This window comes from Leopardus geoffroyi, chromosome E1 (assembly GCF_018350155.1).
Source record: "Leopardus geoffroyi isolate Oge1 chromosome E1, O.geoffroyi_Oge1_pat1.0, whole genome shotgun sequence".
In the NCBI taxonomy this organism is placed as follows: domain Eukaryota; kingdom Metazoa; phylum Chordata; class Mammalia; order Carnivora; family Felidae; genus Leopardus; species Leopardus geoffroyi.
In genome coordinates this window covers 58,844,441-58,869,383 of record NC_059330.1, presented here as the reverse complement: position 1 = coordinate 58,869,383, position 24,943 = coordinate 58,844,441, and the positions used below count along the sequence as shown (strand labels likewise).

Below are 24,943 nucleotides of genomic sequence, written 5' to 3'. Positions count from 1 at the left end.
CCCCTCGCGTTCTGTCTCTGGAGTAGCCTCGGACTCCGCCCCCTGGCGATTGGAACGCGGGTCACGTAGCAACGCGGGGGAGAAAGGGAGAGGGGCGTGGCCCGGAGCTCGCCCAATCGGCGCGCAGGGGCGCAGGCCCCAGCCGCTCCGCTTTAGCAACGTCGTTAGCAACACGTGGGGCCGGAGGAAGCGCGGGGCGGGAGGGGAGGGGGAGCGGGCGCGCGGGAGGGGGGCGGGGAGGGAGCGGGCGCGCGGGAGGGGGAGGAGAACTGACGTCAGCGGGAGAGTATTATGGTCTGTCGTGCGCTGGCTGCTGCTTTTCTGCTCCTGGAAGCGGCCAAGGGGGGAAGCGGCGAGTCAACATGGAGCTTTCAGCGGTGGGGGAGCGGGTGTTCGCGGCCGAAGCCCTCCTGAAGCGGCGCATACGGAAAGTAGGTACCCCCGGGCCTTGGACCGAGGCTGGCCGAGCCCTCCCCTCCCGGCCTGGGTTCCCTCCTCCTGCTGCAGCCCAGCTTCCCTTCCCCCAGGTCCCAGCAGCGGCCGCGGCCGTGGCGGCGGCGGCGGCGGCTCTGAGCCCAAGCGCTTTCCTTAGACTTGCAGCGATGCACAGATTGCATGGGTGGGGGGCGGGGTGGGGGGATGAATGCCGGTGCATGCACTTTGTGCAGCGTTTCGTGCAGGGGGTGATGCAGCGAGCGCGTGCCTTTCGCGATGGGATTTCGCGCATTCATTTGGTGCATGCATTTTTTGCATGCATTTCTTGTGTCCTCGTCATGCATTTCTCCCCTTGCACACACGCATTTTCCCCCTTTGCATCCGCAGGGACGCATGGAATACCTCGTGAAATGGAAGGGCTGGTCGCAGAAGTAAGTAGGTTATATGCAATTCTCAACCCCAGACTGTTGTTCGGGAGGTTTCTTTCTTCCTCTTTTTCCCTTTACATTGAGATACAATACAATGCAACAAGAAAAGTTACAGACGTACACACACACCCGCCGCTCTTTCCCTGTTCCCGGGACTGACGCCCATTTCTTCCTGATTTCCTCTAGGTACAGCACATGGGAACCCGAAGAAAACATCCTGGATGCTCGTCTGCTCGCAGCCTTTGAGGAAAGGTACAGGCCCTTTCAAGCCTCAGACTCTCACTTAGGAACACGGGTCCAGCCTGGACTGGAGTCCCACTAGGTTCTTTACTCACACACCCCTTTCTCTTTCCTTCCTTTCTCTAGGGAACGGGAGATGGAGCTCTATGGCCCCAAAAAGCGAGGACCCAAACCCAAAACCTTCCTTCTCAAGGTAGGAGGGCAGTGTCCAGTGGTGGGCAGTAATGTTATAGTGTCATTTGGGGGGGGGGGAGGGGGCCCTGAGGGCTTATGGAGCTTTGGGGGTGTCCACTGCTCTTGGCTCTTTGTAATCTAGGAAGGAGTCCCCAGACAGGCTGTCACCAGGTCAGTGGCAGTGCCCAGAGGTGTCTTGGGGGAAGGGGTTCAGCACACTAGGATTCGGCCCACAGCCATCCCAAATAGACATATAATCAAATACAAGCAAGAAATGTGCTTTCTGCAAATGGCTGCTTCCAGACAAATTCTCTGCTTCCCCCAGACTGCTGCCCCTAAGCCCCACCCCTACCCATAGAGAAATTCGGAGGCATCAGAGGGTGAAGCAGGGAGGCCCCCCCCCCCCCCCGGAAGAAGGGTCCTGGGGGAGTGGGCAGGGCCCTGCTGTGCTCTTGACATGCCTTCTCTCTTGCAGGCCCAGGCCAAAGCAAAGGCCAAAACTTACGAGTTCCGGAGTGACTCGGCCCGGGGCATCCGGATCCCCTACCCTGGACGCTCACCCCAGGACCTGGCCTCTACATCCCGGGCACGTGAGGGCCTTCGGAACATGGGTCTGTCCCCGCCGGGAAGCAGCAGCAGCACCAGCAGCACCTGCCGAGTGGAGCCCCCTCGGGACCGGGACCGAGAGCGGGAGAGGGAACGCGAGCGTGAGCGGGAACGAGAGAGGGAGCGGGAGCGTGAGCGGGGTACCAGCCGCACGGATGACAAGCCCAGCTCGCCAGGAGACAGCTCCAAGAAGCGAGGCCCCAAGCCCCGGAAGGAGCTCCTGGACCCCTCGCAGAGGCCCTTGGGAGAACCCAGTGATGGCCTCGGAGATTACCTCAAGGGCAGGAAGCTGGACGAGGCCCCTTCCGGGGCAGGAAAGTTCCCAGCTGGCCACAGCGTGATCCAGCTGGCCCGGAGGCAGGACTCGGACCTGGCCCAGTGCGGTGTGGCCAGCCCCAGCCCAGCCGAGGCCACAGGCAAGCTGGCAGTGGACACCTTTCCGGCCAGGGTCATAAAGCACAGGGCGACCTTCCTGGAGGCCAGAGGCCAGGGCACCCTGGACCCTGGTGGCCCTCGGGTCCGGCATGGCTCAGGCGCTCCTGGCTCTGTGGGGGGCTTGTATCGGGACATGGGGGCCCAGGGGGGAAGGCCCTCCCTCATCGCCAGGATCCCAGTGGCCAGAATCCTGGGGGACCCAGAGGAGGAATCCTGGAGTCCCTCTCTGACCAACTTGGAGAAGGTGGTGGTCACCGACGTGACCTCAAACTTTTTGACCGTCACCATTAAGGAAAGTAACACGGACCAAGGCTTTTTTAAAGAGAAAAGATGAATTGCTGGGTGGGTGATCGCAGGACAAGAGAGCAGGAGAGAGAGTGGGAGTGCAAACTTGGCCTAATGCTTTTTATTTCTGGGTGGGAGGCGGCCTTCCGGGCTGGCCCTGTCCCTAACTTCACATACCCCAGTCCTTTCCATTTCTCCTCCCTCCCCTCAGTTTTGGTTGGAAAGATTATCTCTAGAGTTATATTTTCTATTAGATGTAAATATGTTATTTAAGAAAAAATATCTAAATATATATATTTCAACTCTTGAAGTTGTTTTATTTAAACAAGGAGAGAGAGAGAGACTCAGCGTGGTTTAGTTGGGGCAGACGGGCTGAGTCGCCGCCCCTCAGCCACCCAGAGCACTAAGGAGTTTGGGGACCTAGTTACTGGACTCTGATCGTGTCTGGAGGGACTGGCCTACCCACCTCGCCCCTCCTCCCTTTTCCCACAGCCCCAAGGCAGACCCCTGGAACCAAGGCAGGACCCGGATTTTTTCTCTCTTCCCATTGGCCGACCAGGCCAACAAAAGATTAGCTCCCCAATCAGAAAAAAAGGGGGTGGGGTCAGTCTGTTTTGCCTTTTTTTTTTTTTTTTTTTTTAAGATTAAGAAGTCTGTTGGGGGAAAAAAGTATTAACTTGAATAACTTTTGTGTGTGATGTTGAAGGTAAAAAGTTAAGGAGTTGCAGGTGGTTGGGGAGCAGCAGATTACCCCCCCACCCCCACCCCCGCCCCGGGGACCACACCAGGAAATGCACTTTAAGGGAGATGTGTGTGTTACACACGCAGATCAGATCGTGTGTATGTAATGTGGATAAACTCTCCCAGTTCCCTCGATTCCTTTCCTTACTCCACAGAAAGAAAAGAAACCCAGCGAATCTGTTTACATTCCCGAAATGCCAGGATAAATTGGGAGGATTGCATGTCAGTGCCCAGAGTTCGAGAGACAGTTGTTTTACGGGAAAAGTGTTTGGGGGCGGACTTTTCCTTTTCGCGCACTCTAGCTTCGCCAGGAGAAGAGACGGTGGCCCCCACCTCCCAGGAAGAGTTGGACTAGCCTCACTCCCTCGGGGAGGGCGGGCCGCCGGCTCTCGGATGGACGCACGGCCACACAGGCCCACCCTGCGGGACCCACGGAGGGAGGCGCGGCGGCGGGCCCGGCCGGGAGTGCGGTGCAGGGTCTGGGCTCGGGGCTCTAGGAGCCGGGCAGGACTCGCCTCCCGGCGGCTCCGGCGGGCGAGGGGAAAGGAGGGGCGAGGCGAGGTTTTCATCCAAGAATGCGCATCAGAACTTTTGCTTTTTCCTCCCCCCCCCCCCACTTCTTAAAAGCAAAAGCTATAATTTATAGGCCTTTTCGATTCGCGGAGTGTTCTCTATTTGAACTCGACATTCAGACTCCGCCAAAGGGGGCGGGAGGAGCGGGAGTTGAAAAGAGACGGCCCGCGGCGGGGGAGGCCGTGCGCGGCGGCGGGGCCCGGGGCGCCCCCGTGCGCTCCAGGGACGCAGGACGCGCGCCCCTCTTTTGACTCGAAAGCACAAATCTGTCCTCCCCCCCACACACACACCTCCGTCCCTTGGAGGGCTGATCCTGCGGCCTCCCCGGCCTCCCCCGCACTTAAAGGGCTAGGGAGATCTGACTGCCCCCCTGCTTGTCGAGGGAGAGCAGGGGGGCCCGGCGCACGGGAGGAAGCACAGACTCGGGACGAGAGAGGCAGGGGGCCGGAGCTGGGGGGAGCTTCTGGATGGGGGTACGGAGTGGGCACGCCAGCCTTGTCCTCCGCACCCCCATCTTCCCACCTCCCTCTCTCCCCCAGACTTTCTTGCCTTTAAAGAGAGGGGGTTTAAAAAAAAAAAAAAAGGAAAAAAAAAAGGGGAAAACGGTGTACTACATGATTTTATTTGTTTTTGAATATCAAATTGCGCCTATAAAGAGAAGCCCCTCGAATGGGGATTTTTATCTGCTCACATTTGTAAAGCTGGTATTTTAGACTTTGTATAAAGAAGCGCCGTTGACCAAGTGTATCTATTTAAATGTGGACGCTATTTTCAGACGAAGCTTCTTCGAAGGGGCATGTCTGTTACCCAGTGGACGGTAACTCGGGGACACGTGTCTTTACCTGGCTGCCGCCTTCCTTTTGTCCCTCGCCCTCTTGGCTCCCGTGTCCCTCCCTCGGGGCTGACTTTGCCCCTTCCCTCCGACGTTCCTTGGCCAGCCTGGTTCTGCTCCCGGAGCCCCCTCTGTCCGCCGTCTGTCCGTGGCCGTGCGTGTGTGTCTTCTCCGCTCGCTCTTGCGACGCTGACCTGGGGGGTGGGAGGGCGGGGGCCAGGGCCGCTTGGCTGGGAGTCTGCAACCGCGCGGGATGTGCGCGCGTGTTGGGTTTATTTAATTCTAAGATGTGTACAAATCTCGAATCGACCCCCGCCTCAGCTCAAGAGTGAAGCTTCGGTACCTATCTTCTGCGGTCGTGAATGTCTGTACCCAATACCGCTTTCTACGTGTTTAAATATATACTTTGTAAATAGAGACGTGTCTCGGTTTTATTGTTTTCTCCCCCCCCACTCGAGCAGAGGGAAGCGTAGCCCCGGGAGAGAGGACCCTTTCTTCCTCTCTCCTTGCCCATCCCACCCACCCCCACCCTGGGCCCCGTGGGCCCGGGAGGATCCCCGCGCCGCAAAGGCCCTTCCCCAACCGGGGGAACTTCCCAACTAGGGGAGGGGGGAGAGACGGGCCCCGGAGGGAGTGGGGTGTGACCCTCCTTAGCCTCCTGGGGTGGGGGGTGGGGGTCGTGCCTTTCCTCACCTAGCGGCCGCGTTTCTCTGGGGCCCAGGTGGAACTCGGGGACCCCAGGAGGACGGGCGCGACCTCTCGGGTCCCCTTTCTTCTGGCGGGGCTTCCCCCCGCGCGCCCCACCCCTAGGCCCGACGTCGCTGGTCCCCGAGGCCCGGGCGCCCCGAAGCCGCGCGCCCCGGGTCATTGGGCCTGCTTCCCGGTGCTGTCGCGGGACCCGCCCCCCAGACCCACCCAGCCTCGCCAGCGCTCCCCGAAATGCAGCGCCTCGCGCCTATTGATTGAGGAATTGAATTCGCGGGTATTGCTAGGCAACTGACTGCTTGGAGCCGGCGCAGAGCAGGCTGATGTGATTAGTGAACCTGGGCTGCCGCGGCGCAGCCCCGCGCCCCCCGCCCCCCGCCAGCATCTCCGTCCCCGGCCTTCTTGGGGTGTAAAAGCCCCAACGCCGGGCGAGGCGCGGTCGGGGGAGAGCAGAGCGCAGGGTGGGGATGGGGGGGGTTCTCGGCCCTTCCCGGCCCAAGAAGACTTTGCTGGGCGCGGGCGTGGGGCGGCAGAGGAGAGTCGCCTCCCGGACCCCAAGGCGGCCACCGCAAAGTCCTAATACCTCCCCCGAAGCCGCCGCGGGCCTTGTCGCGCAGGGAAGCCCCGACCTAGGCGCCCTGGCAGAGCGCGAAGGGAGGGGCGTGGGGACGCGTTCGCCCGCGCATCTTCTGTCCTCGGCCAACCGATTGAGGACCCCGCCCTTGACGGTGCTCTCCGCGCCTCCTTCCCCAATTCTGAGAGCCCAGTGGGAGGATCCGGGAGGTGGGGAGCGACCTGCGCCGGCGGGGAGGTGGGGGTGGGGGGAGTGGGAGGCTCTGGAGAGCGGGTCTCGGGGCCTTGAGCGCCCTACGGGCTTGAGTGGCCCGCGCCCTCTGCGGGCGGAGTCCGGGGCGGGGATGGAGTGGGGAGGCCGGCGAGGGGCGCGGAGGGCGACCAGCCCCTGAGCTGTGGCCCAGCTGCTCGGCCGGGACTCCCTCAAGCGACCTCTCTTGGGTGTCTGGACAGCGGAGTGGGCTCATGTTCGGGAAGAATGGAGGGCTCCGACTCAGCCCCCCACTTCCCGGCTACCTGGGCATCAGCACCCTCTGCGTTGACCGAGAGCTCCTTCCGCGGTCTCCGTTCCCTGGGCAGGTTCTCCGGGAAAGCGACCAGCGGGGGGAGGCCTTGGCCCGCGGTGCCGCCTCCGTCCTGGGTCGGCTCGCCTGCGTCCCTAGGGCCGGGCCGGCTCTTGTGGCTGCCGCCGGTTGAACTGGAATCTTTGTGGCTCTTCGGAGCGCGTCGGATCGAATCCATTTTTCTGTCCCTTTGGTGCTCACAGCGCACGGATCCTGGTCGAGGCCCTGTGCTGTGCGCGGGAGACCCGACGGCGAGAAGGCCGGCACCGGGCGTTTCGGGGGCTCAAGCTCTGATTTCCTCCTCTCACCAAAAAGTCCTCCAGGCCCAGAGGGGGCCTCGGATCCAGCTGGAGTCTGGGATGGGAGCTGCTCCGTGCTTGGCGGCGCTCCACGGCGTCCAGCCTCGGGGGCCTGGACACGGGGAAGAGGCCGTGGGTTGGGGCCGGGGCTTTCTTCCCAAGACTTCGGAATTGGAGGTAGCCAGGGGCACCTGGGAGCAGTCGGGGTGGGGATCGCGCCATTCGGTTCCCGGGGGCAGCTCGGAGCCCGAGGTGGGGACTGTCCCCCCGCGCGTCCCAAGAGCCAGAGGCTCCAACTCCGCGGGTCGCGCGCGCCCTCTAGAGGCGATGGTCTCAGTCCCTCTCCCGGCGCCCACCCCCTCCCGGCCTTTCCATTCGCGAAGTGCCTTCCTGGGTTTCCAAATGAGCCGGGAAAGACTCGTCTCCCCCACCCAAAAGCGCGCCACAGTGGGCCACGGTGGGCGCCCCCTCTGCGCCCTCCCTTGCGGACAGGAGGGGGGTGTTCAGCCGGCGGGATCCGCGTCCTCGGAGCCTTGCTGACCCATCGCGCCAGGCGCCCTGGGGCTGGACCCGACAGCGCGGGCCTGAGTCCGGGGGGGGGGGGGGGGGGGGGGAGGCCGAGGGCCGGGCTGGGGCCCTTGGCAGCCCAGCCCATTCTTCTGGGAAGGCGGTGGATTAGGCCATCAGATCAGCGGTGCAGAAACGAACAAAGGCCGGTGTGGGTCAGGGCCCCGCACCCGTCTGGCGGAGCCTCTGGACAACTGGGCTCCGCTCGGCTCGCCTACTCCTCCCCGGCCATCCCCACCCCTTTCTGCAGCTCTCAAAAGCCAGAGAGAGGACAGGACGCCTAGCCTCATCCCTGCCCACCTTCTCCAAAACAAAACAGCTCCAGCGTCTGCAGGGACAGCGAAAGAACAGGCCTGGAGCCCTCCCTGCAAGAGCCTCACGTCAAATTCTCAGGCCTCTTCTGGAGAGTGGGCTGCATTGCTATTTGTAGTGGGAAGCTCTGCCGGAAGGAAAACATTCAGGCCTTTGCCCCAACTAGCCTTTCAAGTAGTGGTGGCCAGCATCCAGACCCCTCTTCTGCCTCCACTTCAAAGGGAGCTCGGTTCTCCCTGGAGGCTGAAATTTATGAACAAATTCATGCGTTGGGTGATGCAAACCTTACAGACCCAGGGAAGGTTCGTAATGAGCAATCATCTCTTTATGATGAGCTACGAGCGAGGAGCACAGTAGCAGCAGGGACTGGAAGCCTCTGGAGCGCCACGGTGACTCCCGTGGGACTTTATAGCCGGTGCCCCACGTGGTGGACTGCAGGGTTTGAGTAACTTTCCAACACAGGATCTTTTTTTTTTTTTAACTTAAAACGTCACTTTCTGGGAGAGGTTTCAAAGTGAGTTTATTCTGTATTGCAGCGTCCCTGGCTTCTACCCACAAAGTGCCAGTAGCGACCAACACCGCCCCTGCCCCCCAGTTGTGACAGCCAGAATCCTCTCCAGACGTTCCCAAATCACCCCGTGTAAACTGCCGATGGAGGGGTTCACCTTTAGAATCAGCCCCATCCCTTTGTTGAGAAAACAAAACAAAACAAAACACCTTTTTCTGCTCTCCAGGCAAGGGGCTATAACCCTCTCCCAAAGCTTTGGTTTTTGTTTTTGTTTTTTTTTTTGGTCCCATGATTCAGTCTGTGTCCAGAGATGGCTTTTGCCTCAAGAAAGGGAAAGTGAAGGCAATTGTTCCCAGGCATCACTCACGAGGTACACCAGGCAGACAAGTGAAAAACAGTATTTATTGATATACTAAAAATTAACAGAAAGTAAGACAAAAACCTGACACCATTCACTAATGTCTTTCCCCTGCAAAATAAATTAACGTCAAAAAACCCCAAAAAACCAAAAACCTGCGACGTATGCCTAGTGTTAGTTCTCCAAAAATACTAGAAAAGCAACAGAATCTTTAGATGTACTTGAGCAAAAGATCTGGTCATCTAGGCACACTACTCTGCCCCTCCTCCCACCCCTCCCCCCAAACCACTGTGGGCTTCCTGGGGGAAGCATTCTCTCTAACTGGTAGGTCCTGATTGAATATGGGGGCCGGGCTGCTCTGATTTCAACAAAGATCTTCAGCTTCCCAGGGCCATAACCTACTCACTTTTGTCCTTTTAAAAAAGCGAACAGCCATAGTTTAAAGCAATCAGGAGTGGCATACATGAATTTCTTTTTTTAATTAAAAAACACAAATCAAGCCAGCAATTGGCACTGGTCCAAAGCTCTGGTCCTTCCCATCTCCCCCTAATGAAACCTCTAGGCCCAGGTCAGAATTTTGAGCGTCACCGAAACAAGGAACGCTCTTTTTGGTACCAAAAAATATATATAAAAATAGGTCAAATCCTCTTAAGAGGACAGACTGGGTACTCCTTCCTATCCGTTACGAGCAAAGAAAGACACGACAGTATTAAAACACCCACTCCGCATACACTGTGATGCGGCCCACGTAGAAGGCCCCGCAGATTAAAGAAACAAGGGGTCTCGAACCAGACGTAACCGACGGATGCCCAGCCACACACACACCCGCCCACCCACACGCACAGCACACACATGTACACATAGCAGCAAATAAAAAAGTACTACTTTTATTGGTAAACGTGACGGTCAACTCTTCAGTGAAGGCAGTCATGCCTGCACGCGTGGGCACACACACACGCGCGTGCACGCGCGCACACACCCTTTTAAACATGAACCACGTGGAGTCAGAAGCACCAGAATGAAAACCACACAACACAGCAAGGCAAAGTGGCTGGGAGTAAGGTGTTTGCAGATTCGACTTTGGGATTATAGTAGCTGGTAAACAGAAAGGCACCACATCGGGGTTTGGTGCAGACACACGCTGGTCCGACAGCTCACGGAAGCCCGGGCTGTCCCAAAGGCCTGGGGAGCCGCGGCTGGCCTGGCTTTTCAGCCTCTAAGGCAGCACTGTGCCTGGCACAAAAGGAGCTGAAAAACCAGGAGACGGTCAGCCCCCCTGAGGGGGAGCCCTCTCTTCACAGCCGGGGAGCACGTGGGTGCCTGGGAACCGGAGAGGGAGCTGGTGCCAGTGGCCCAGTGTGCCGGGACCCCTTTCTTCCAGACCGTGCAGTGTGAGCCGCGATCCCTTCCTTCCACTTTCCAGCGTTTAGCCTGGCTGTCTGGGACCCCCAGCCCTCCGGATCTGCCAAGATGGGCACCCCTCCCTGCCGCAGCCCAGCACAGCTACTGCGCAGGAAACCTGGAAACTACATCTGGATGCCCCTTGACGAGGTCCTGGACACGTGTCTGTCCCCAAAGGCACACTGTTGAAATGGATTCAGGTTCACAAAAGCCATCTTTCTATTTGGCGTGCAGGGTGAGGGACTAGGGGGCTGGAGGTCTGGCAGGCGCGCCCCTCAGAGAGCAGAGCCCGCTGTGTAAGTCTGGGCTCCCCTGTGATCAAGGCAACAGGACAGAGGGCGTGCCCACACCTGCTGGCTGGCTGTCACTGTCACTGACAGCCGAGGCAGAGGAGGACCCACACCTCCACTTTTCTTTTGGCATCACAAAGACCCAGTGTCCCCACTCCTTGACCCACCTTTCTGCCACAGGCCACACAAGACCGCTCCCAGACTTGGCTGTCTGGGGACAGGCAGTTGGGCAGGCAGATCTGCCCTTTCCTGGGGGCCCTCCAACAGGTGGGGCGCCCAGATTGTGCCACACTTCCAAATGGCCCGAGGGTACAGCCTTGCAGCTGGGAGGGAGCGCACGGAACCCCCAAAGGCGGGAGGGATTGTCAGGGAGCGGGGGGGGGGGGGGGGTCCACCCGGGGGGAGAGGCTGCCGCGGGAGGGAACTGGGCTAAGCACCTGCCCACACTCCCACCTTCCAGGGGCTCTCAGGGGCCCTCTGTGGGACCACGGCTGTCCTGGCACGAACGGCAGAAAGGAGGGCAGCCAGAGACACCCTTCTGCTTCTCCCCATGATGGGGAGGCTCTAGATCAAACAGCTACGAGACGGACCCCTCCCAGATCTGACTTCTAAGACATTTCGGTGCTGCAGGCGTTAACCTGAACCAGGCTTACAGGGCACCAAGGGAGGTCTGCAGGGCTCCCAAGCATGGCTACAGCCAGCCTACATTCAGGCCACGGCCCTCTGGTGTCAACATGGGGGCAGGGACAGGGAGGCAGGCAGACCCCTAGTCCTTGGCAGCTCAGGCACTGAGGGGAGTCCTGACTGGTGAGGTCCCTTACCTGGCCCACGGCCCATCTTCTAAAAACCTAGCTGAGCCCGCACACCGTCCTTCAAGGCCTGACCCCCCCCCCCCACCCCAACTTCCCAGTACACGTTCTTCACCGCCGGGCAGGAACGACCAAGAAGGATCTCTCCTCTAACAGCTGCGCCCCTGGGAAATCCAGAGGACAGCTGACCACTACTCTGTCATCACAAGCCAGGGAGAGCAGTTCCAACAGCCAACAGGGGACGGCCTTGAGAAACGTTCAGCCAGAGACCCGGGAGGCAGACTTCCTGAGGCATATGGGAAGTGAAAGCAGAGGCCCAGAGGTAGAAACGAGGGCAAGGCCAGGCCTTGGCAAGGCATCACGGTATGACCCTGCCTGAAGCCACAGGCAGGGCCTCGGGGAGTCCCCTCCAAGCCCGCCCTTGAAGGAGGCTACCCGGACCCTGGGGAGGGCCCGGGGTACAGGGCCATCATCAAAGCGAAGCCAGAGGCCAGAGAAGGGCAGGCAAGAGCCGGGCAGCCAGGCGGCTACGGGGCATCAGTAATGTCTCAGGTTGAAGAAGCCCACGCTGGTGGGGGACTCCTTCACCGTGACCGTGATGAGGTTGGCGGTGACATCGGTGACAAAGACGTGCTCGATGAGGCTGCGGGTGGGCTTCCAGTCCTGGCTGGTCTGGACAGACACAGACAGGTTCTGTCCAGCGCCGGGCGGGGAGGCCGGGTCGGGGTCGGAGTCGGAACTGCTGTTCTCCTCTCCGGTGCTCACCTCGGACGGCAAGGCCGCCTTGCGCACTTCTCCGGGGCCCGTGTGGCCCTCCTGCCCACCGGGGCCCGAGCTGCCTTTGACACAGTCCCTCTTGCCTGCAGGGGTGGGCAGAGCGGCCCCCCTAGAAGCCAGCTTCTCACTCTTGTTGGTGTCGCAGGACACGCTGGCCCCACTCCCCCCGGGGGGGGCGCCCCCGGCGCTCTTCCCAGTGGCCGGGTTGGTGGCAGGGACGCCCTTGGTGGCCGCAGCATGGCGGGCAACCGCACCCACCCCTGGTGTGCCGTTCTTGACACTCTGTAAGTCCAAGACCTGGGGGCTCAGCTCCTGGGCGGGTGCGGGCTGGGGGCCCAGGCACCCGGCAGGGGCCTTGCCACCGCTGTGGACGTAGGGGGGCCCCCCCGCACTCCCTCCTTTCTGCTCCACAGTCCCGCTGCCGGGGGCCTTTGGGGCTTTGCTTCCCGGGGGGCTCATCCCCAGTTCCCCCTTCTGCGTCCTCACCTTGAGGTCCAGCCCGAGGCCGCACTTGCTGGTGCTCTGGGCCTTGAGCGCCAGTCTGCTGGCGGCCTGGGCCTGGCTCTGGCTCATTCGGTTCATGTAGTGCACAATGGAGCTCTGCCAGCTGATGCCACCCCGGCTGGGACTGCCAGCCATGCCCTTCATGAGGCTGGCCAGGTTCTCCGGGCTGGCCACGGCGCCGGGGCCACCGCAGGCCTCCTTGGCGTGGGCCTTCAGGGCCGCCAGGCCCGCCACGGGGGCGCTGAGCGGCGGGGGCAGCTTGCCGGCCGGCGTCCCCAGGTCCTTCCGGGCGGTTTTCAGCACCTTGGCCAGGCTCACGGGTCTCCGGGCCGCCTTCTGCTCCGGGGGCAAGGGCTTGCGGCCTCGCTTCTTCCGGACGGGGTCCTTCAACTCAGGCTTGGCCACCAAGATCTGGGCCTTCTTCTGAGGCACTGGGTGGGTCTCGCGGCCCCGGGGACCCCTCTTGGCGTCTAAGTCGCTGTCTTCGTCTTCGTCCGAGGACGTGGAGGAAGACGTGGACGAAGATGTGGAAGTGCTGGACTTGGAGGGGGCGTCGGGTTCCTGCAAAGAGAACGGGAGGGGTCACCACCTCCACGGCCGGGCCCCCGGCGCCCAGAGGGCATCACACACCTCCAAGCCAAACCTCTGGTGGCTTCCACAGGAGACAAGCAGCCGAGAGGGAGCGCCTTCTCGGCACCTTGCTCCAGAAAAGTGTGGACAGTCCTCCTGAGAGTCCGTGGACTGCGGTTAAAAGCAGGACCAACAGCACCAGAAACCCCAGGTGGGTCAGGAAGTCAGGGCAGAGTCAGCGCGGTCACGTCCCCGGCACTAGGGTCGTGACGGGGACAGACGCCGCTGCACACGGCGTCAGAGGGGAAAGCACAGGGCAGCCCAACTCACGGGCCTCAGGCTAGGAGGCAGGAGAAGATGTGCGAGGGCTCTGCCACCGAACGCAAGAGGACACCCTGCTTCAGTCGTCACGCTTCCAAAGGTGACCCCTTCAGAACATTCCAGCGACCAGGAAAACAGACTGCTGCCCTCCCGTCTCCTGGGCGTCTCCCCACACGCAAGTAATGCAGCCCGCTTCCCCCTGACTTGGCGTCTCAAGAGGCCGAGCCAGCACGGGCTCCCTGCGGCAAAGCTCGCCTGCCTTCAGCGGGGGCCAACCAAGTGCCGCCCAGAGCCTCAGGGCCTCCTCGTCCAGCCAGGCCCACTGCCTCGATGCCACTTCCGTGGTCCCCAGCTGGTGGGAGCCCGAGCCACAGGGCTGGCCTGGGTCGCCTCCCTCCGTAAACCCCCCATGGTCTCCCACACGGGACCCCCCCCCCCCCCAAAGCTTAAAGCAAGGTTTCCACAGCCTCCCACAAGGGCGGTTTTTGTAAGCGACTGAGCTCTGGGCCACAGTGTGTCGTTTTGAGATCCTGGGGCAGGGCCCTCGAGAAAGGAATGTAAGACCGAGGCCCTGACCCTTTCGCTCCATGCCGCCTCGGAACTGAAGGCAGGACGCTGCCACAGCCCCCACGTGCGCGTGTACCTGTGAACTGCCCCGGTTAGTTGTGTCTATTCAGTGAATCTACAAGCGCCTACGGTGTCCTTCCTGTTCCTGTGAGCCACCAGCAGTGAGACAGTGGTCAGCAGACAAGTCTGACCCTGCCGCCCACTAGAAAGGAGTGTAGGAAGGACACAGAATGAACAAGAAACCGGCTCTGGAGGAGGTCGGCCAGTGCAGGGCCCTGCTGGGGGCAGGGGCACAAGTGAGGAAGGAAGCCTGAGGCCGGGGTCTTCTGAGCAAGGGAACCACCTCTGCAGCCACAGCAGCCCCATCCCTGTTCCCCAAAGCCCTCAACCCTCCCGCCCCGCCCAGAGAGAGCGCTGGGAGGGAAGGAGCCACGTCAGGCCAGCAGCCACCCACCTTGAGCTTGGAGTGCCGGCTACAGGACATCACCGTGTGCTTCCTGGGCCTGCCCCTCGGCCGCTTGCCTCGCTTCCGGTTCTGCACCTCCTTCTCGTGTTCCCTTAAGACAGTCACCAATCAGGGTGGGAGAGGCCCCGCACCCACACCCCCTCCCGCCACACGGGAACCGCAGGGCTTCCAACAGCCCGACACTCGGAGCCTCGGGTAGCTGATCGCCACCTTCACTGCTAACACCTGGGCAGTCAGTTAACGTATTCCAAACGAGAGTCCCAGGCAGGGAGACAAGGACCACGGGCCCCAGCCTCTGCCTCTCCGCAGCTGCACCACGCTCACACGTCCCCGGGGCACAGGTCAGGGGGGACCAAGGACTCTGCTCTTAGAGCCGGTGCCCCTGGTTCACAGTTCCCCTCCCCGGTTCCTCTTCCTAGGACCTCGCTGTTCCTAGACAGTATTCTAGATTGGGAGCACTGGAGGCGCCCAGTCCCCACGTGGCTGGGGCTCAAAGCTCACACCTCCAGGAGGACGTCTCCAGTCAGCTGGGGAAGCCCTGGGACTCAGGGTCGTAAAGCCAAGACAGCCGCCTCCAGCCACCCCCAGAGGAAGCTGGTACTTCAGGGCAGCCCTGGGGAAGAGGCTCGATCCGGAGAAGCTTCCCGGTAATTAAAACAGACAAACATCACCTCGTTGGGGCCCGAAAGGGCATCTCTTAAAGAATCCAGTGAGTACAACCAGACAGAGCTCAGAGTCCAAAGCGGCCCTAACTGGTCTCCTAAAAGGGCAGGGCCATCTCTGGGTCTCCTCTGCCAATACGTTAACCTCACCTGCAGATTCTGAACCTCAGGCTTGCCCTTAAAAATGCCGCATTACCCCACGCCAAGCATGTGACTGCCAGCTCCTAGCTTCCAGGGGTGTGGGTTCTTCTGGGTGCAGAGGGGAAGGGAGACACCCACCTTCTCTGATTTCTCTCCCCCATGATGGAAACCAGACTACCCCATACTTCAATCCTTACACCTCTTAGACACTTGCTAACCCCAGTTCTTACCTGCCGTGCAATAATCCAAAGTAAAGTTAAGGACACACCCTCTCTCAACAGTTAGGATGCTGTCTCGCAGAGAAATGGACCAGATGCCCCCCCCCCCCATCCCCTCAACCTCACTTACAAGACCCGGATTATGAATTAAATAGTAGATGATCAGATATCAGGTTATTGATAAGCTTTTCCAAAGGTATTCAAGCAAGTTTAGGCTCACCTCGTGTTTGCTCACCCTGCCAAAAGCCTAGCTTTATTTTCTTCCTGTTGTCATGGCCTCTCTGAGAAGACCAAAAACACCATACTTCAGTGGGGGGCCGGGGGAGTGGGTTAAAAAGTGGACCAGAGAACACGCTGGCCAGACTGACCCTAGACGGGCAAGTTTTTGAGCAACGAACCCATCTGCCTCTATCAACAGGGCAAGCCCCAGCAAAGCACCCACACCTTGCCTCCACCAGCGTGCTTGGGAACAGCACCCCCCACCCCCGGACCCTCAGGCCAGGGTGGGAGGCCCACCCGTCGCCTGCCCCTCACCCCCCTTTTGCCTGAGGTCAAAGGCGGTCTCTCTCAACCCCAGTCTCCTATCTAAAAGAAAAGATGACGTCTATTATTACAAGAGCAAATTCGTCCCCTGAGACTGACAAGGGCACGCGCTCAGTCCCACCTGGCTCACAGCTTAGACGTATTGTTTCCAGCACAGAATACCACAGCAGGCGTAACTTTCTGCTGTGCTGTTTGGGCTCCCTCTCTGAGCCCTCTCTTGCCCAACGGCACCCTCAGGCAGCACCGGGCAGCCAGGTCACTAATTTCATGGCAAACCTGTCATCCTGGTTTTTCTTAGCGCTGTTAGCAAATTACTCAACAAAAAAGGCCAACCAGAGGAACCAGAACTTTTCACGAAGGAACCGAGAAGGTTCGTTTTTGCACGCGTGGCTGTCAGAAAGGCCCAAAGCAGCGCTAACTCAGTGAGTTCTTAGGTCTGGACACATGCGGGCCAGCCGAGGGAAGGTGGGGTAGGGTCTCATCTGGGACCTCGGGGCTTGCTGCACCTTCAGACATGGGACAGAAGGTCCTCTGGTGACCACCGCTACTGGAACTCAGACCACAGCACAAGCCCCGGACCCCTGGAAGGCCAGCACGGCTCTATGATAGGCCCCTGTGTCCCCAACACTGTCCCCCTTCCCACACGTGGTGTTAACTTTCTCACTTCTTCTGGAAGGCCAGGAGCAGCCTCGGGTCCAGGATGTTTTCCTCTGGCTCCCAGCTGTTGTGTCTGGAAAAGGAAAAAACAAGATGTCAAGAAACACCAGACGGGCAGTGACCAGCTACTTCAGAAAACAGCCGGAGTGGGGTTGCCCTATCGCCCTCCAATCCCTGCTGGGGGCAAGGGCACAGGGGTGCTGGGGCCGAGTCCCCCCAAGTCCCACCCGTGGCCAGGATGAATTGCTGGAGACCGGGGGTCTTGAAGCCAACACCTCAGCCTCAAACTCAAAGGGAAACCACCACCTCCACCCCCAATTCACATTAGGCTTCACGAAAACTCCACGGTCTCCCCCCCTGGGAGGAAAACGAATCCCAGTAAAATGGGAAGCAGCCGGGAGGGAAGCCCCCAAACCCTGGCCCGGATCCAGGAAGGGAAGGGAAGGCCGCTGCAGGATGCAGGGAGGGGAAGGCCGAGGGGCACAGCAGCGCAGCCCAAAGATTAAGAACAATGTGGCTGGCGCCCAAGTGAGCGCGGGCCAGGGCACCGGGAGGGGAAAGCAAAGAAAGAAAAGTGGGGGCCGGGAAGAAACGGGAAACGGGTGGGCCCAAGGAGCTGTAAACAGAGCCCCTTCCGGGGATGCCAAACACCCTTCCTTACTTTAAAAGGGGGAGAGAAAAAAAAAAAAAAAAAAAAAAAAAAAGGAGTCCTACGTCCATCAATAGAAAGCTCAGGTTACAGCGGGGAAAATGTGGACGGGAGGAGGGGGGCGCGCGTCCCGCGCGGAGGGCCGGGGCGGCCCGGGGCCACAAGCAACAAATGGGCGCGGGAGGGAAGCGGGCCGGGGGCGCGGGGTCCGGGCCGCGGCCGGAGGGGCTTCCGGGGGAGGCCGTCAGCCCCGCGCCCCGCGGGCCCGTAAACAAAGGGCGGCCCCGCGCAGGCTGCGCGCCCCCTTCCCGCCGAGCCCGCGGGGACCCCGCGAACTTCCCGCCCAGCGCGCGGACGCCCCCGCCCCCCTGCCCCCCGGGGCCGAGGTGGCGCGGGCGGGAAGGCGGGCGCCGCCGTGTCGGGGACTCACTTGGAGGACCAGCCGCGCCACTTGACCAGGTACTCCAGCTTGCCCTGCAGGGAAAGAAGAGGCGCGTGAGCCGGGGCGGGAGGGCGCGGGGAGGGCGCGGGCCGGGCCGCACGCACCTTGCGGAGCCGCTTGCTCAGGATGCACTCGGCGGCGAAGACCTGCTCGCCCACGCTGCTCAGCTCCTCCATGCTGCCGCGCGCGCCCGCTCCGACCGCGGCGCCCGCCGCTCCCCGCTCCCCGCGCCGCCGCCGCCGCCGCCGCTGCCGCCGCCGCGCGCCCCGCCGGCCGCACACAAAGCACCGCCCCCGCCCCGCGTAGGGCCCGCCCCGCGCACGCGCACCGCCGCCGCGTCCCCGCGCCGCGCCCGGCCCGCGCCCGCCCCCGCGGGCCACCCCCGTCCGGCGCCGGCCAATGGGAGCGCGGGGGCGGGCGCGGGGCGGGGCGCGCATTGTTCGCGGCGGGCTCGGCCTCGCGCCCGGGGCTGGGGTCCCGCGCGCGCGCGCGCGCGCGCGCGGGGGCCGGGCCCGGGGTTGGGGGTGGGGTGCGTGTGGGTCCCTCGCGGGGAGAAAGGGGCAACTCGAGGCCTGGGACCCGGGGGCCGCCCGCCGTGCCCCGCTTGCGCCCCGGGGCGCGCCCGGCCTCCTCCGAACTTCGTTTTCCGGGCAAAAAGCCATTGTTCGGGCCCGAACGGGGGGAAGTCGGCCGCTTCCTGCCCCGGCCTCCGAGGGGCGCTGCTGCGGGGCCACGCCCGCCCTCTTACCCTTCCGCACTGGGGCCCCTTCTGCTTGGGGCAGAAGTCTTCTCTGTTTTGCGCGCCAGCCAGCCGAACGGGGCCGGGGGCGGGGAAGGAATGGGAGACAAAGTACTGGGGCAGGGGAGCAGCCTAGCGTTTTCCCCCCCAAAGGCGGGAGAGAAAAACGCACCAAATGAAGACGCGTATTGCTCCGTGTTTTCTTCGAGCCACGAAGAGTGGGACCCAGCCCCCCCAAGATTTAGGGCACGCCGTTGGGAGGAAAGCAATCGCACCTTTTCTTACTTTGTTTCACGGTTCTGAAGAAATGAACGTGATGGTGGGGGTGGGTGGGGGGTGGGAGCGAGGTTGAGGAGACGATTCTAACCTAGGACTAGGTCTCTAATGGGCCCGCCGGGATTTGGCGATGTGTCCTTTGCATCAGTTGCACGTGACGGAAAGGAGACCGCGTGGAGGCGGGGGTGGGGGTGGGGGGTGGGGTGGCCTGGAGTCCTCTCTGGGGTCATCGTGGGCAGCCTGCCTTTTTATTTTCTTCTGCTGAGATCCGTATTCCCTTGAGCAGCTCCCCCTTAAATCATTTAGAGCTTGAATCAAAGTCAAACGCTGAGTAAAGGCGATGTGCATCAGCCTTAACTTTTTCCACATCAATACAGTTTAACTCAATGAAAACCCATTTTCTGGTGTTGGCGTCTCCCTTGAATGCAGCTGCCAAGTGCTGTCTCTGCTGAGCAAATCAGAAAGTCGTTTCTTGTCGCAGGAGAATGTCTAAAAGTAATTTTTGATCATTAAAGCCGTATTTATAAAAATTCTGCAGGAGAAATGTATTTGTCGTTGTTGTTCTAACGGAAATGCGTGCTGTAAAAATTGGGAACTGCAGGGGCCCCGTCTTTCCATTTCTGGCATGTTTTCCAGTTTATTTGGTTAAGTATGTTTCATTCATTTGATATCCTGGAGAGACTTTGGATAACATTCGCAAACTTAGATATTGCTTGCAAAGAAGGCAGGAAGGAGGACTCGCCTGGGTCTGGGTGGAGATGATGGCTCAGGTGGGAGGGGCTGTAGCCCAGAACCCCTGCTTGGTGGTGAAACCCGTCTTCCTGGGGTGCAGAGAGCCGCTCGCAATGTGCAGGGTTTCTGTGTCCCCATCTTGTGGAACTACTCAGTAAATTGTGGGGCTGAAGCCAAAGGTGTATTTATTGTAGTCCTAAAAATAGCTGGGTCAGTTTCAACTCAGGTTTCCTTGCAGAATTTGTCTTGGGTGTGAGGTTTTTGCCCTGGAAGTTTCCAGTTTCCTCTTGGTGATATATGGTTCCCCGGGATACTGGCTTAATTTTTTTTTTTTTTTTTTAAGAAAAGGAAGCTTAAAGAGGGGAGTTTTTTCTAGTTTGTCTAGAATTTGATCCTAACCTATTAAAAAAAAATCAATTTCCTGAAAGGCGTAACACGTACATCGTCAATTCCACTGTGCACCCCCAGTTTGGGTAAAATAATGTTTAGATAATTTATTTGGAGAAACAGATATGACAGATTTGAGTAGAATTAAGTCAGCAGATAAATAGGGTGGTGGTCGATAAAAACAAAACTAGAAGTAGGCAGAAGCAAGGAATAATTCCTGCTAATCCAATTGTGTCAAAACATGGGTTTGGGCTAAAGCAGATTCTGTCTTCCGTTTTGACTGTCACAGACTGTCGCGTTTAAGAATTATTAAGACAAGTCAGAAGTAATTATTTTCTTGCTCATTCAACAAAGAGTTACTCAGCATTTGCTATCATCCCGGCAAGAGTAGACACAGCATGGAGAGTGCCTAGCAGTGCTGTTGTCTAAAGCCTTTTTTTTCCTTTTAATGTTTATTTATTTTTGAGAGAGAGAAAGAGAGAGAGAGAGAGAGAGGGACAGAGCAAAAGCTGGGGAGGGGCAGAGAGACGGGGAGACACAGAATCCGAAGCAGGCTCCAGGCTCTGAGCTGTCAGCACAGAGCCTGACGCGGGGCTCGAACCCACAGACCGTGAGATCATGATCTGAGCCGAAGTCGGACGCTCAACCGACTGAGCCCCCCAGGCGCCCCAAGTGCTGTCTCAAAGGAGCTTTCAGAGATGTTCTTGTATCTGCAAGTGCCTTGTATCTGCGTTTTCAATAGTTTCGCCATTAGCCATTTGTAGAGAGTGAGCACCTGAAATGTGGCTAGTGGGATTTTTGATTCTATTTAAGTTTAGGTAACTGAAATTTAAATAGCCACCTGTGGCTAGGGGTCATGTACCTGGACAGTAAAGGTCCATAGGAATGTCAGGGATAGATTCTAAACACATTTCAAGCAAAAGAGTCATGTGCTGCCTTGAATTAATCCTGGAACATGCATAGTTTCCTTGTACCCCCATGTACGCTTTCTTACATTCGAGGACGTTTATAACACATACAGGAAGGCGTTTAAAATACGGGCATACGGGAGGACGTTCAGACTAAATACTTCATTTAATGCCATGTTCTTTCTACGCAAGTGACAATGCGCGGGACACGTGTTAACTCACTGATGTCTAAAGCATCTCTGAGAAAGGATAAATGTTTTCATGCTCCTCCTGTGACTCACAAAGCCGAGACACTGGGTCAGGGATGATGGTGTTATTTTGCAGTGAATGGGAGTCAAGGATTGAGATGAAGCCAGGACCCTTTGGTCGGCCGCCTTTGGCAGCTGAAACGAGGTAACATTACTTGTGCCTTACAGGGTAGTTTCAGGACAGCTTTTCGTTTTTCTGCAAATGTTGTGTCGTGACTACAATCAGGGTTGGCTGTGGAAAGAGTAACTACCACCATGCATCCCAGACACGCTTCCTGATCCCACGGTGAGATCAGGATATGGAATAATACATTGTGCCATCTTTAATATTAAAAACTTTTTAAAAAATTTTTTTTAACGTTTATTTATTTTTGAGACAGAGAGAGACAGAGCATGAATGGGGGAGGGTCAGAGGGAGGGAGACACAGAATCCGAAACAGGCTCCAGGCTCCGAGCTGTCAGCACAGAGCCCGACGCGGGGCTCGAACTCACGGACCGCGAGATCATGACCTGAGCCGAAGTCGGACGCTTAACCGACTGAGCCATCCAGGCGCCCCTGAACAATCTTTAATATTTAACGTGATGACTTGTCCCCCACCGGGTCCCCTCGTGACTTACAGGGGTGAGGCTGAGACGTGACTTACAGGCTAGCCATGTTATGTGACGCTGATTCCGTGTACGTAATGGATACGTATTATGTATACCTGACACACAGTGTTTCGGTGCCAGAGCTCAAGTAAGAATAAACACAGATAGGTTGCTTGCCGCAGCTCTCAACCTCAACCTTTTCCGATTTGCCCAAGAATTGCCTGGGCGCACAGCGCAAATATTGACCCCTGCTCCCCCCAGAGCCTGACCCAGGAAACCCCCAGGCTGTCTTCAGCCTCGTTGCTTAGTACGCTTCCTACCAAGGGCAGCCTGTCCTCACTTTACAGATGTGGAAAAGCAATCCCAAGTTGCTTAAGTCTTGCAGCCGGGGAACCTCTGCCTGCCCTTTCCTACCTGTGCCTGGTGGGGGCGGGCAGGCCAGTGTGGGAGGAATTCAGAGGCCTGCACTCAGGAGGCCCTCCAGGGCTGACAGAGACAGCGGCAGCTGGGACCCGCCCCGGGGCCCTTAAAAACCTGCACAAACTCGATCTCCTCACCTTGGACTCTTGGGGCCGGGAAGGTTAAGGTTACAGGTGGTGAGCAGTGGACGGTTAACCTACCCCTTTATGGTGTTTTGGAGACCAGCCCACCGCCCCTTGCGGGACCCCCCCATTGCATCAGGCTTTTATCTTAAAGAGTGTCATTTCTTAATTTTGCAAGCAAATCGGTCCCCGATGCCAGTGAGAAACGGTGCAGCGATGAACGTCTTTATCTTTGCACGTGCAAGGTGCTCGCACATCTGGAACAGCCTGCCTCGATTTTGTACTAAAGAGCTCATTTTTGCTCGAGATCGCCAAGCTGTCCCCGAGGGGTGTGCTGATTTACATGCCTGCCCCAGACACACGGGGCTGACTCTGTCCCCGCATTCTCCGCAGACCTAGGAGTTGTAAGTCCATCCAGGGCATTTCTGGACACTTAGCTGGTTTCAGTGCTGTTCTAACACAAATCAATCATGTCTGTTACACGCCCCACATCTGCTTTTTTTCAAGACCTTTGCCTGGTGCGGAATTGTTCGAGTGTAAAATGGTTTTATGAGTGCGCTTTGCCAGTGTGAAATGCATCATTTTACAAATTCAAAGGTAGTAGGGTGACGCCCTTACTTACAAACCGATAATTAGTTCGGGGATTCAAAGCGGTAAACGAATGCACATTTATGAGTTTGCTAATTGTTCTTTCTGGCTGCTGGAGGTGATCTTGGACGTCCTTCATAAATCCTTCGAGCCCCACCAATAAACCCACGGGCTTCGGGAATGGGGGTTCTGAGACCCTGCTTACAAATCCCCCTCAGAATCAAGTGCTCGTTCTGTTCCACCCCCGTCATTAGCTGGGTTCCTTTTTGTCTAAAGGAACCCACACAAAGAAACGTCCTTTCGGTCACACAAAGCAAAAGAGATTTGCATTGCCTTTTTAAATCCTGCTGCGTTTTGATGAGAAAATATGAAATTAAGTCCAAAGGACGCTTTTTTTTTTTTTTTTTAAAGCCCTCTCTTTGCTTCCTGTTGGCAAAAATCTCAGTGATAACGAGAGGGATTGCATTTGGAGTCAGGGAATGTTCGAACCCGAAGGTGGGGTGGGGTGGGGGGAGGTGCCTGGGTGGCTCAGTCGTTTGAGCCTCCGACTCAGGTCATGATCCCAGGGTTGGGGGATCGAGCTCCCCGTCGGGCTCCGTGCTGAGTGTGGAGACTGCTTGAGGTTCTTTCTCTCTCTCTGTCTCTCTCCCTCAAAAAAGAAAAACAAAAAACAAAAACCAGAAGGGACTGTGGAAATGCCACTTTGCAGGTGAGCACAGGGTGGCCCGGGGTCACTGTCCGAGCCTGGGCTCCTGCTCGTGTGGGACAGCGTCTTGCCGGCCACCCGGCCACGCGGCCATCTCTGAGCTCCGCTCCTCCACCGCCATCGGCCTTCGTGACTGTCAACCCAGCGGGGAGAGGGACGTGCCCCAGGGCTGCCAAATTCAGAAGGTTCAGCAGATACACCGAGAAATCCCTCCGGTCCCCAGCAGCCTGGTTCTCCATTCTAGGAGCAACACACATTCCCGCTTCCTAGGTTTTCTTCTGGGGGCGTTTGGTCCCCTCCAGCAAGGGTGCCGGGAACCTTTCTTCCCCTCGTGCCCTCCAGTGGTTTTCCCTTGATCACGCACACGGCCGTGCACCTCACGGTGTTCTGGATGCTGCTGTTTTCTCTTAGCAGTGTGGCCTGAAGGTTATGGCCCCTCAGGTGGGGCGACCTGCCGTGTTCCTTCGGGTTCCTCCAGGATTTTCCGTAGCTGGATGTATCGTGGCTTATTTAACTGGACCCTGACCGCTAGGTGGTGAGTTGTCCCGATGTTTAGCTCTTGGCATTAATTAAAAAACCAAGTTCCTCCGCACAGTGGACTTGGAGAGGCACAGGCCCGCCGCGAAGGTGTCCAGGAAGCCGTGCGAACACTGGTTGAGACGCTGTTAATCGAACCCACGAAGCACAGGTTGGTCCTCGGCCGCGGCTCCTTCGGCCCCGCACGTCCTGGCTGGGTTCCGTGAACACGCAGGAATAACTCCCTGTGCCGACAGTGGTGGCCGCTGGCTTTCCGAGGTATTTGGATGGGAGTTTCCTCTTTGGGGCTGAAACTTGATCCTTCGTTCTGGCTACAGAAGCGAGAGGGGTGCTCCCCGTGTCACCGGTTCACGTCTCTTTGGGTTCAGTACGGGCTGCCTCCTGTGGTCACTGCTTTCCGAGGCTCCCGTCCTGGTGTGAATACTGCCGCCGGGAGCCTACGTGCCCCAGAATGACACGGCGGTGTCCCCACAACTTCAGTAGGTGGATTGGGACGTACCGCGTAGCGAGATGCCAGCCGACGGGAATTTGCAAGGTGACTTTTGGGTTGAAACGACTCACACAGCAGATACTTACCAAGCGACGGCCCTTTGCCAGGCCGGTGCCGGGGAGGCCGCCGCAGGAAGGCAGAGCGATGGCCACTGGGTGGGAGCCAGGAAGCAGGGCCAGCAGTGACCCGAGCCATCCAGGGAAGCGTGAGGACATGAGGCACAGATAAGGGCATCGCGTGCACCTAGGGCGGGGTCGTATTCCTCCAGGGGAACAGAACCAATACCAGAAATGCCAATTCCTAAAGAGATTTCTTTTTTTTTTAACATTAACAATTTTTTAAAATTTTATTTTAGAGAGAGAGAGAGAGCACAAGCAGGGGAGAGGGGCAGAGAGAGAGGGAGAGAGAATTTTCAGCAGGCTCCATGCTCACTGCAGAGGCCGATGCGGGGCTCAGTTCCGCAACCCTGGGATCGTGACCTGAGCCGAAGTCGAGAGTCAGACGCTTAACCGACGGAGTCACCCAGGCGCTCCTTGAAAGAGATTTCTTGC

General features: G+C 58.6%; 2 protein-coding genes across 2 annotated transcripts; one reads left to right on the top strand and one right to left on the bottom strand.

Annotated features, from left to right (window-relative positions):
- The first annotated feature begins 262 nt into the window (after nt 1-262).
- Nucleotides 263-5,166, top strand: CBX8 (chromobox 8). Its single transcript, XM_045489775.1, has 5 exons — nt 263-431; nt 823-866; nt 1,050-1,115; nt 1,230-1,296; nt 1,753-5,166. Exons 1-5 carry the CDS (start codon nt 363-365, stop codon nt 2,650-2,652), a joined length of 1,146 nt encoding a protein of 381 aa, XP_045345731.1. The 5' UTR covers nt 263-362; the 3' UTR covers nt 2,653-5,166.
- Nucleotides 5,167-8,658: 3,492 nt separating this feature from the next.
- Nucleotides 8,659-17,916, bottom strand: CBX2 (chromobox 2). Its single transcript, XM_045489773.1, has 5 exons — nt 17,756-17,916; nt 17,640-17,683; nt 16,568-16,633; nt 14,328-14,430; nt 8,659-12,976 (listed from the first exon to the last, which is right to left on the bottom strand). Exons 1-5 carry the CDS (start codon nt 17,825-17,827, stop codon nt 11,672-11,674), a joined length of 1,590 nt encoding a protein of 529 aa, XP_045345729.1. The 5' UTR covers nt 17,828-17,916; the 3' UTR covers nt 8,659-11,671.
- Nucleotides 17,917-24,943: the final 7,027 nt, after the last annotated feature.